This window comes from Rhagoletis pomonella, unplaced genomic scaffold (genome assembly GCF_013731165.1).
Source record: "Rhagoletis pomonella isolate Grant_MI unplaced genomic scaffold, Rhpom_1.0 Rhpom_scaffold_00002, whole genome shotgun sequence".
Lineage (NCBI taxonomy): Eukaryota > Metazoa > Arthropoda > Insecta > Diptera > Tephritidae > Rhagoletis > Rhagoletis pomonella.
The window spans coordinates 39,423,350-39,433,350 of record NW_023458556.1 but is presented as its reverse complement, the minus strand read 5'-3'; the positions used below and the strand labels follow the sequence as shown (position 1 = coordinate 39,433,350).

General features: G+C 35.4%; 3 protein-coding genes across 5 annotated transcripts; 2 read left to right on the top strand and 1 right to left on the bottom strand.

Moving 5' to 3' along the window:
• The first annotated feature begins 595 nt into the window (after window positions 1-595).
• On the top strand, window positions 596-2,498 carry LOC118733585 (transcription factor 15). 2 transcript variants are annotated; one of them, XM_036463031.1, is made up of 3 exons: window positions 596-1,669; window positions 1,783-1,913; window positions 2,120-2,498. In XM_036463031.1, the coding sequence occupies exons 1-3, from the start codon at window positions 1,509-1,511 to the stop codon at window positions 2,245-2,247; spliced, it is 420 nt and encodes a 139-aa protein (XP_036318924.1). In that variant the 5' UTR covers window positions 596-1,508; the 3' UTR covers window positions 2,248-2,498. The 2 variants fall into 2 exon arrangements, with proteins under 2 accessions (XP_036318924.1, XP_036318925.1); XM_036463032.1 differs by having other exon boundaries at window positions 597-1,666.
• Window positions 2,434-5,034, bottom strand: LOC118733584 (protein suppressor of hairy wing-like). 2 transcript variants are annotated; one of them, XM_036463028.1, is made up of 7 exons: window positions 4,691-5,034; window positions 4,385-4,629; window positions 4,196-4,292; window positions 3,941-4,132; window positions 3,470-3,886; window positions 2,826-3,414; window positions 2,434-2,765 (listed from the first exon to the last, which is right to left on the bottom strand). In XM_036463028.1, exons 1-7 carry the CDS (start codon window positions 4,908-4,910, stop codon window positions 2,669-2,671), a joined length of 1,857 nt encoding a protein of 618 aa, XP_036318921.1. In that variant the 5' UTR covers window positions 4,911-5,034; the 3' UTR covers window positions 2,434-2,668. The 2 variants fall into 2 exon arrangements, with proteins under 2 accessions (XP_036318921.1, XP_036318922.1); XM_036463029.1 differs by having other exon boundaries at window positions 3,482-3,886.
• Window positions 5,035-7,235: 2,201 nt separating this feature from the next.
• Window positions 7,236-8,009, top strand: LOC118734645 (protein BUD31 homolog). The gene is made up of 2 exons (XM_036464351.1): window positions 7,236-7,463; window positions 7,523-8,009. The coding sequence occupies exons 1-2, from the start codon at window positions 7,370-7,372 to the stop codon at window positions 7,861-7,863; spliced, it is 435 nt and encodes a 144-aa protein (XP_036320244.1). The 5' UTR covers window positions 7,236-7,369; the 3' UTR covers window positions 7,864-8,009.
• Window positions 8,010-10,001: the final 1,992 nt, after the last annotated feature.

The following is a 10,001-nucleotide window of genomic DNA, read 5'->3' as shown; positions in this document are numbered from 1 at the left end:
AAAATTCCGCAATTACAAGCATTTTAATTTCTAGTATAATAAAGTGCAAGTTTGAAGTTGCTAAACAATCGTGCCGATTTTCGATGATTTTTTTTTTGCTGACGGTATCACGATTTTCTTCCATACAAAGTAGATTTTCTAAGGGGAAAAAATGCATAACACCGTCTGAAAAAAAAATATCAAAAATCAATGCGAGTTTTTAGCAACTTCAAACGGTCACTTTATTATGCTAGATTTTAATAAGCTATAAAATTGCATATCAAAAATTAATTTAGAAATTCTAATTAAAATACTGGGAATTGGTATGAAAAGTTTGTGCATTTTTTTAATTTTTGTACAAAGTTTGAAATTTGGACTTATACGGTTTTTCTTAGATAATGAGCTGAATTTTAATAAAAAAAATGAATGTACCTTAAATAAAATCAAAAGTAAAATAGTCAAAACTGGTAAAAATGTTGATGTGCTATCTTTCGTCGCGGGCTGTAGTTCATAGCCACAGATCAGGAGCCATTTATGTTTTCTCATAAGCACACATGCTCATTCAAATACATACATTTGTACAGACATATATTTAGTAGTTAACGCAGGCCACAAAGCAACGCAATTCAATTTACCGCCACAATTGGAAATCAGCAGCTGAAATGAGGGATTAAGACTCAAGTGGATCAGCGAGATCTTTTGGAAAAAATAACAACAAACCCTTGTAGTATATTTTGCGGAAGTGTCGCATGGGAGCCCGCTGTGACGCTGCTCGCAAAGCAAATGCAAAGACCGAAATGCGGAAAGAAAAAGTACTATATGGAACTTATATATCCTACAAGATAGGCAGTCCTGCAGTGAGATTGCATTTCATGTGGTCAAATATTTACGCTCTTGTTATAGTTATTAAACTCCTACATTCATAACAAGCAGTGCGCGCTGGCATTTGTTGATGCCTTTTTTATGTGTAATGCCCATATTTATACTCTTTCATACATTCTTTATGGTCAATTTGTCGCCACTAACGACTTAATTCATTTCACAGACAGTGCGCCACCAGTGTGCCAGCAGCCAGCGCATCACAGTTGTATGCTTGCGACTACTGTTCCTGAAACTATTAATTTTAAATGCGGCAGAGCGTAGCTGCGGCTACTGCTAGCGATTGATGAGTAGCGTAGAAGGGAAATTCTTGAAATAAGAGATCAGCAATGACCATTAACTAATTTAAAAAAAAAAAAGACAAGCAAAAATATATGTGGATAAATGTACATTACCGTTTGCTTTGAGTGGAGAAAACATTGAAAAGAACATCGCCATGAAAAGCGGACGTGCACTTTTATTGTTGCTCTCCAACGGTTAGCTATACGTTGGTAATTGAATCGAAGTGAAATTTTACGAGAGGCTTCAAATTAAGTGCAAGTGAATTTGTTAATTAATCAATCATACCAGCTGTCTTTAATTGGACAGTGTGCTATCTGCTGAATAATAGCATATTTTGGATTATTTCATATTAAGTTTTTCTTCTAATAATGGATTACGGAATATTTAACAATTACTCAGTCACATTAGATGGATTGATGCGTGAAGCGCAAAGTATTAGTCCTGTGCACTCGGAATTCTCTAACGCCAGCGAGCCAGAGAAGCCGCGCAAGGAAGTGAATGCACGTGAACGTAATCGCACACAAAGGTTGTGAGTTGAAAAAAATGCTGTCAAAGTCAAGTTAAATTCTAGATAAAGTTTAGCTACTTATATAAACTAAAAAGTATGTAGAAGCCGCTATATAATCTAAATATTTTTCTTAGTGTCAATTCCGCCTTTACAACATTGCGCAGCTTAATACCAACAGAACCATGTGATCGAAAATTATCAAAGATTGAAATATTACGATTAGCTAAGAGTTACATAGCACATCTGGACGCGGTCGTTATGACAGGTAAATATAATGCTTAGACTATTTCTAATTTTAATGAAATACAATTCAGAAAATGTAATTTAAAAAATTTTTTGACTCACATATACATACAAACACAAAATTTAAGCATTTTATACAAGTAGTTATAATCTAATAAGAATCATTACAACTACTAACTTAGTAGAATTAAACTGAGACAAAACTTACTAAATTCGATTTATTTACAGGCAACAACGAGAAGCCGTGTGCCAATTATACTAGCCCCCATCTGTGTGAAAATATAAACGCAGCAGACAAACCAACAAGATCAAGTATCTGCACATTTTGCGCAACTTCAAGCGGAAGCAAAAATTAAAGAATATATAAATTGAACGTTGCTTAATTTTAATGGAATATTTAATTGATAATTATGTACATATGTATGTATATAAGCAAGTTTATCATATAAAAAATGTTTGAGTTTTTTAAGCTAATGGCTTAAAATATTTTTTATTTGACAACTCTTAGTAATGGTTATGCTTTTACATTTGAAGATAAAAAAAAATTGGCTTTATTTTAAGTTTAGTGATATACAAATATTGGCGCAATAAATGTTGCAATAATAGAGACAATCTAGAATTTGTAATACTGTTGTACTTGTTTACTAAGGAACATATTTTTACTTTTTTTTAATCATCTGATTTAATTTTTCAACACAAGGCAAGTCAATTTTTAAAACTTACCTACCTGCGTTATTAAAGCTTATAGCTAGTTAATGCTAATACTTAAGTACATTTTCAACAATTCCAAGGCACTAAATTATCACTGTTGAGCTGCTCCTCAGTCAAAATATGTGTTGTCTGTTGACTTTGCACATAATTCTCATTTTGGGAGCTATAAAATATTAACCAAAATGCAGGCAATTTAATTAATCTTAAAAATGTTTTACATTACCTAAGAAAATTTCGACAGTTTTCCACAATATTACTCCCAGTTTGAAATGTTTCATCACAGGTCGCATTTGAACTGCGCAGCGTTACATCATTTGCATCAAATATTAATTTATTATCATTGTGGTGCATTATCGCAACATCTTTATTAATCTTCTTGGCAGCAGTGGCGCTGCTAAGATTTGGTGCACTAGCCTTCCCGGCATGCTGTTGATTCATATGCTTATTGAGGTTTGCTTGCCGCACAAAACGACTCGGACACAGCTGACAAGGGTATGGCTTATCGCCGGTGTGGCTCAGCAAATGTGTATTCAAATCCGTTTGTCGTGCGTATTTCTTATCACAGTGTGGACACTGTATAGTTTTATCCATATGATTAAGTTTCATGTGCGTTGTCATCGATGAGTGTTGTATGAAACGTTTGCCGCATACATCGCAACCGTAGGGACGTTCACCGGTATGACGACGCTGATGACTTTTAAGTGTGGTGGGTCTTAGGAACCGATCACCGCAAAATTTACACTCGTAAGGTCTCTCGCCAGTGTGTGTGCGTATATGATGCTTTAGAGCATAGATTGTAGAATAAGCCTTTGCTATAAAATATTAAATTTGTATTATCAACTATAAAATAGCATTGCTTTCATATACATATGTACATACGACACATTGTGCACAAATAGTCCTTTTCGCCTGTGTGCATTACCATGTGATAGCGTAGCTTGGAAGCCGATATCATATGCTTCCCGCATACGTGGCAAGGAAACATACGTTTAGGTTTGGGTTCCTTCGGTTTACGCTTTTTTATATAATTTTGGTCTTTATGTTGCTCCGTTTCTTTTTCTAACTTTTTGCTATTGATGGATTGGCATGGGTTCGATTTATCACAGCTGGTGTCTAGAGTTGAAACTTCAACCTCCGAGTCGGGTTTTATTGAAGACTTACGTTTTTTGTTACGTGTACGCTTCTTTTTTGTTGTAACACTCTTTGCAAGATGCACTTCCATATGAGCTTTTAGGCCGATTGAAGTAAAATAATTTTGTTCACAAATCGCGCATTTGAAGCGTCCTAAAATTCAACCAAAATAATAACTAGTCATTATATATTTCAAAGCTTTCAGACCTTTAGGAAAAATGTGCGCTTCTGGTGAAAACATTGAATCCGTGATTTCTTCATTGTCAATGTTTTCATCTCCTCTCAGCTCATCATCATCGTACAATGGCTGATTACCTAGAGGCACAGAGGCAGTTTTCGTAAAGGCTACGTTATTTTCGTCCACATCGTAATTATTGAATACGTTGCATTCCTTTTTAACTGTGCAAATAAGTTTTTGGGCATTAGATTTAAAGATTTGCAAAATTTACGACAATTACTAACTTATCAATTGTTTAAGTGGTTTGTCATCCTCGGTGTCATAAGCGTTATCCGAAAACGTGTGAATGGATGCCGGCGACTTGAGTTTGTTCTCTGATTCCTGTGAATGTTATACAAATTTTTTACAAACAAATAATATAACTTTTCCATTAAGTAGCTTTCAGCATTTGAATAACACAGACTTCTACTCACATTTTCACTCTCAGAATCTTCAAGCGGGTCTTTTGTACGCTTCGCCACTTCCATACTGCATGCGTCAATTATGTCAGCATCTGCACGCATATACGCTGCTGCTGTATGATTATCGGGCAACTCGAATTCGGATGGTGATACTGCTCTCGCTACATTCTCTTGTTTTTGTAGAGCAATTTGACTGAGTAGCTTTTCAAAACTTCGTATAGCTTTATTACGAAACTCATAAGCGTCCTGCAGGTCACCTGGAATAGAAGAAATCCTTTTAATATACTTCCAAAAAATTACCACCAAATAGTAACTGACGACTGCATCTATTACACAGGTATTTCGGCATGCCGTCTGCCCCTGTTGTCATATCCAATTGAGTGCAAGCTGCGTAGGCTGTCGAGTACATAATGGGCTCTTGCATTCCGTCTTCTGGGAAAGTATCCTGCAGTAAAACGCGCCGACCTTTGCATTTTCGCAAGCACGCCCTGCATATTGGTTGTATGTTCTTCGGCATATTCCAGTAGTTAACTAACATCTCTTATAGCCATGATTTCATTATCTTTCAAAAATTCACAGCTTACCGGGATATTTAATTTAAGTTATCAGGTAATAAACTAAATCAAACAAAAAGTAAATAAAAATAAATAGATAAAAACAATATGCGCCTTGAAGGTTTTTTTTTTGTTTTTTAATCTTTTGTCTTTGGTTGACATTCTGTTTTCTGACATTTATGTATAGTGTTGCCAGATCCTTTCAAAAAACTAGTGTTCCAAATATTTTCAACACGAAAAAAACCTCCAAAAGCGAAGGGATTTTGGAAAATTTAGTTTTTTAACCGTATTACCAAAAAACGTAGATAACAAGAAGGGACAACTCGTTATAAATGAAGAGAAATTAAGTAACAGGGGCGTGCCTTCTCTTTTCCTCTAGTACGTTTTTTTAATTGGATGAAAAGAGAAGACACGCCCTTGTTACTCACTTTCGTTACAGTTATAAAGGTTGCCCCTTCTTGTTATCTACGTTCTTTGTTACTACTGAAATGCAAATGACCCCATTTTTCTCAAAAGAGGAGAGCTGATTCTGCATCGCTCCCCTTTATCTTAATTACAAATTTTACTATAAGATAACCGAGAGGGATGTTTAATTCAAAAGTTCAAATATGAAATTTTTAAAAACTGTCATTTGTACTAGTAGTTCCATTCTGCGCGTTACCGATGACTTTGTAACTGGAAAATTTATTACATACCAAAAAATGTGACCGCTTGTTACTGCAATTCTAGGCACGTAGGTAACGCAGCGCAAGAGACTTGTTGATATAAAAAACTGTAATGGCACTTTTGCAATACACAATTCTGTCAGGACAATAAAGTAATACGTTTTAATTGTCAAAAACGCTGATAATTGTCTTCGTGGAGTAGGCGTCATGACAATAGTTATGACAATTCATATAAAGCAAAATATCGGACGTGAACGTTGTATTATAATAAGCATTTCACACGAACCATTTAAGCTAAAAACTAAAAAATAAAAAATAAGAGACAAAGTTACATAGATATCAGCGTCTCTTGTGTTATTTTAGTTCTTTTGTTATGAATTTCTCTTTTTGCTTGCACAAGACGTCAAAGTTATTGTCTGCATACGTCAAATCATTGTCCGATATACTGTCTTGAAAATAATCAAAGCATTGATTGCGACAATTAGAAAGGTATGCATTAGTGTGGGCCGAAAATCCGCTTTTTTAGAATTTTGATTGGTAATAGCAAAAATATGGTTAATTAATAATAATGATAATAGATTGGCGCTTACACATATGTTAGTGTTTGGCCGAGCTTCTCCTCCGACTTGTGGCGTGCGCCTTGATGTTGTCACACAAAGCGGAGGGACCTACAGTTTTACGCCGACTCCGAACGGCGATTGTATTTTAATGAGAAGCTGTTTTTCATGGCAGAAATACACTCGGAGGTTTGCCATTGCCTGCCGAGGGACGACCGCTGTTAAGAAAAAACCTTTTTCTATATTTTTGGGCTGTTGCTTTGACTAGGGTTAATTATGCTTTAAAAAAAATCTGTGTGAAATGTGAAAGTTTTTGGTCAATATCCTAGGCTCGCCCAAGTCCATCAAAGTTCAAGTACTAAAAAAAAATTTGTCTTAGCTAACTTCGATTCTCCAAAAAAGGTCCATACACCTAATTATGCAGGACTAATACTTTAGAAGATTTTTGCATTGTCATCGCTGCCAGGGCGGGGCAGCTTGTATTCTATCATTCTTGAGGCTCGATATGTTCATGAGCAAGAATGATAGAATACAAGATTGCGCCGTCCTGGGCAACGACATGCAGTTACTTGCTGTCTCCACAGGCAAAAGTTTTTGTCTTGATAATGTTATCAGGCAATATTTTGCCAATGGAGACCGCATATTGCTCTTGGCAAGCAATAATTGTCAGAGTTTTTATCTTGATAATTATTGCCAGCAATTTGGTACTTTGACAGCTACATTTTCATTTGCCGATAGCTTCGTGGAGACAACATTACCGATATTTCAATATAAAAGCAAAAATTGAACTGTTTTCTATTAAAATATGTGTTATTATTTGCTTGGGTGTGAAATAGCATATTTTTTAAACTTTTTAATTGATGAAATCCGGCAAAAATTGCCATCTTATAAATGCTTTTATCAAGATAAAAAATGCCCACGCACAAATATTGCCGCTGATAAAATTTTTATCAGGCAATAAAAATGACAGTTGGTAGGCAAAAACTTTTGCCTGTGGAGACGGGCCGTTACGAATCGCTAGTGTAGACGCAAATAAGTTTTAAAAAAATGTTCGACATGGCAGCATCAGTTGCGGTTAGGCCAGCTGTTTTTGACACTTGGCATTTATAAACTTAGCACTCTGTTATTGTGGAACGCCAATCAACTTATAAAAATCGCTAAAATATTTAATAAAATAGCTCTTCGAAAGTAACTTTAAACAACAATATCTAAAATACTAACATGCCGAAAGTCCGCAGAAGTCGCAAACCACCACCAGACGGATGGGAACTAATCGAACCTACACTAGAGGAGTTGGAGCAGAAGATGCGTGAAGGCAAGGGATTTAATTCATTGTAAAATTTAATTCATAATGGTATTTGTTTAAATTTTCAGCCGAAACCGAGCCACATGAAGGCAAACGTATTACCGAGTCGCTATGGCCAATTTTCAAAATACATCACCAGAAATCTCGCTACATCTACGATTTATTCTATCGGCGCAAAGCTATCAGTCGCGAATTATACGATTATTGTCTCAAAGAAAAAATTGCAGATGCAAATCTAATTGCTAAATGGAAAAAGTCTGGATATGAAAATCTATGCTGCTTGCGTTGCATACAAACACGTGATACAAACTTTGGCACAAATTGCATTTGCCGTGTGCCAAAATCAAAACTGGAAGAGGGACGTATTGTGGAATGCGTACACTGTGGCTGCCGGGGTTGTTCGGGCTAGTTTAGGAATAAACTACTTTAATTTATTTGTATGAAGATTTCAAGATTTGTTAGCTATTAGTACCTGTACAAAGCTAAATGCACAGAACAGGTAATTATAGAAAATATTAAATGCAAGCACTATCGACGATTCCACTTTTTAATAAATAAATATGTATGTATAATGATTAAAGTACATCCGTGTGTATAATCCTTTGAAAACTTTTAAACGCTACACCTTAAAGATGCAGATTCCATAAATTCAATAGTTGTATTGGGTCTTATCAGATGAATAATACTTTATTTGCCCCGATTTACACTCAATGGTGGCCTTTCTTCAACATTTCATGCGGTAACATCTACCTTCGGCAGCTGGCTATGTTTCATGGTTATCTTTTTCGGAAATGGTCAATAGTGGTAACCTGGAATTCACTAGAGGCATTCGCTAGAACTGACAAAAAGCCTCGGAATATTGAGCTGCCGCAATTCAATAATATAATAACACACCTCATTTAAAGTTTTCTTCTTCTTTAATTCAAGAAATCACTTAACTATTTTATGCAAGAGAATGGTCAAAATGTTATTTCAAATTGAAAGTCTATTTTGTGCATCAATATATCGATGGCCGAGTGGTAGACGACCTATCTCGGCAGCCAGTTCGAAAACGCACCATCTCAGAGAACTTTTCAAGAACGCAAATACGAAAATAAATTGAAAATGTGCTGAGGCATGGCGTTTTTGAATCGGCAGCTGAGATAGGGCCTTTTTGAAAAGAATTCCGAGATAGGGCGTTTTTTAATCAAATCCTAAAATATGGCGTTCTTCAACCAAATTCTGATGTAAGGAGTTGATGAAAATTTTTCTGAGATAGGGCGTTTTCGAACTTCCGAGATAGGTCGATAGGTTCACTCAGCCATCGATATGAGTACCGTGTTCAAGAAGCAAAAAGGTTTAGGAAATGCTTAACTATGTATGTACAAATTTTAAAGATGTTAAAAAATTTCTTATTCATTAATTTTGAATTTCGGTGTAAAGGTGTATCAGAGATCCAACTAACCGCGTATTAAAAAAAAAAACTATTTCCGAAAATGTGTCAAACCGGGCACGGAACCAGAGCAGCAGTTCCGTTTCCTCAGTCTTATTTAAGTCGTCGCACAGTGGTACAGCCCCATAAATTTTTTGGAAAAAATTAGAAGGAATCGGCGTAGAACCAAACTTTTCCGTGTTTAACATTTATGAACTCAAGTAAATGCGTAAAGCAATCCTATTTCTAGGGTCTGACCTTGAGGCTTATTTATTGTTATTGCGAATGCTACAATAATTTTGAATTGGCGACGTTTAAAAACAAAGGGAAGTGTTTTCATTCTCTTATGTCCCGCTGAGACGCTGCCTATCGAAATGAACGCTTTGATCAATGTAAACATTTTAAAATCTTTCGGCGCAAATATTTCGAAACTGTATAGATAAAACTATATAGATAAAGCTATATAGATAAAACAAGAAAAAAAAAAACGAAAAAAATTGGCATAACCTACCCTCAAAGACGTCAAAGCGTTTGTCACCCTTATAAGCTTTAAACTCGTAAAAACAAAACATAAAAAACATACATTACGAATTCATTAATTACACTAGTTTTAAAATTAATTTAGGGGCGCTAAACATGAAAATACGTCGAATTTATTTTCCGAAAGTAGTGTTTCCAAGATATAGGTAAAAACTTCTTTTCTAAGTCGTTTCAGACGTTCAAATTCGAAAGTTAAAGGGATTTTGAAGCCTTTTCGAATTTTATAACGAAAGTGTGAAGCCCAAATCGGACAGAAAATGTTAAACTTTTGACGAATTTAATAAAAGCGGACAATTTAACTTTTTGCTACAATCACACTTTCAGTTGAAAATGTGGTTTTCCACACAAACAGCAGAAATATTTAAGATTAAGTTAAGATTTTTGGAGCCCCAAAGGGCTGTTTCAAATTTAAAAGGGCCAAAAAAAGAGCTAGGGGCTAAGAGCAAATTTCTGGGCAATTTAAAATAAAAAGTGCTAAATCGGGCTAGATTGCGCAAAATGGCAACACTGGCAACTACATATATATAGATACATAGCAGTGAGGGATACCAAAGAACGTAAATGTATAAGAAGCGACAACTCGTTAAAGTCGGCGA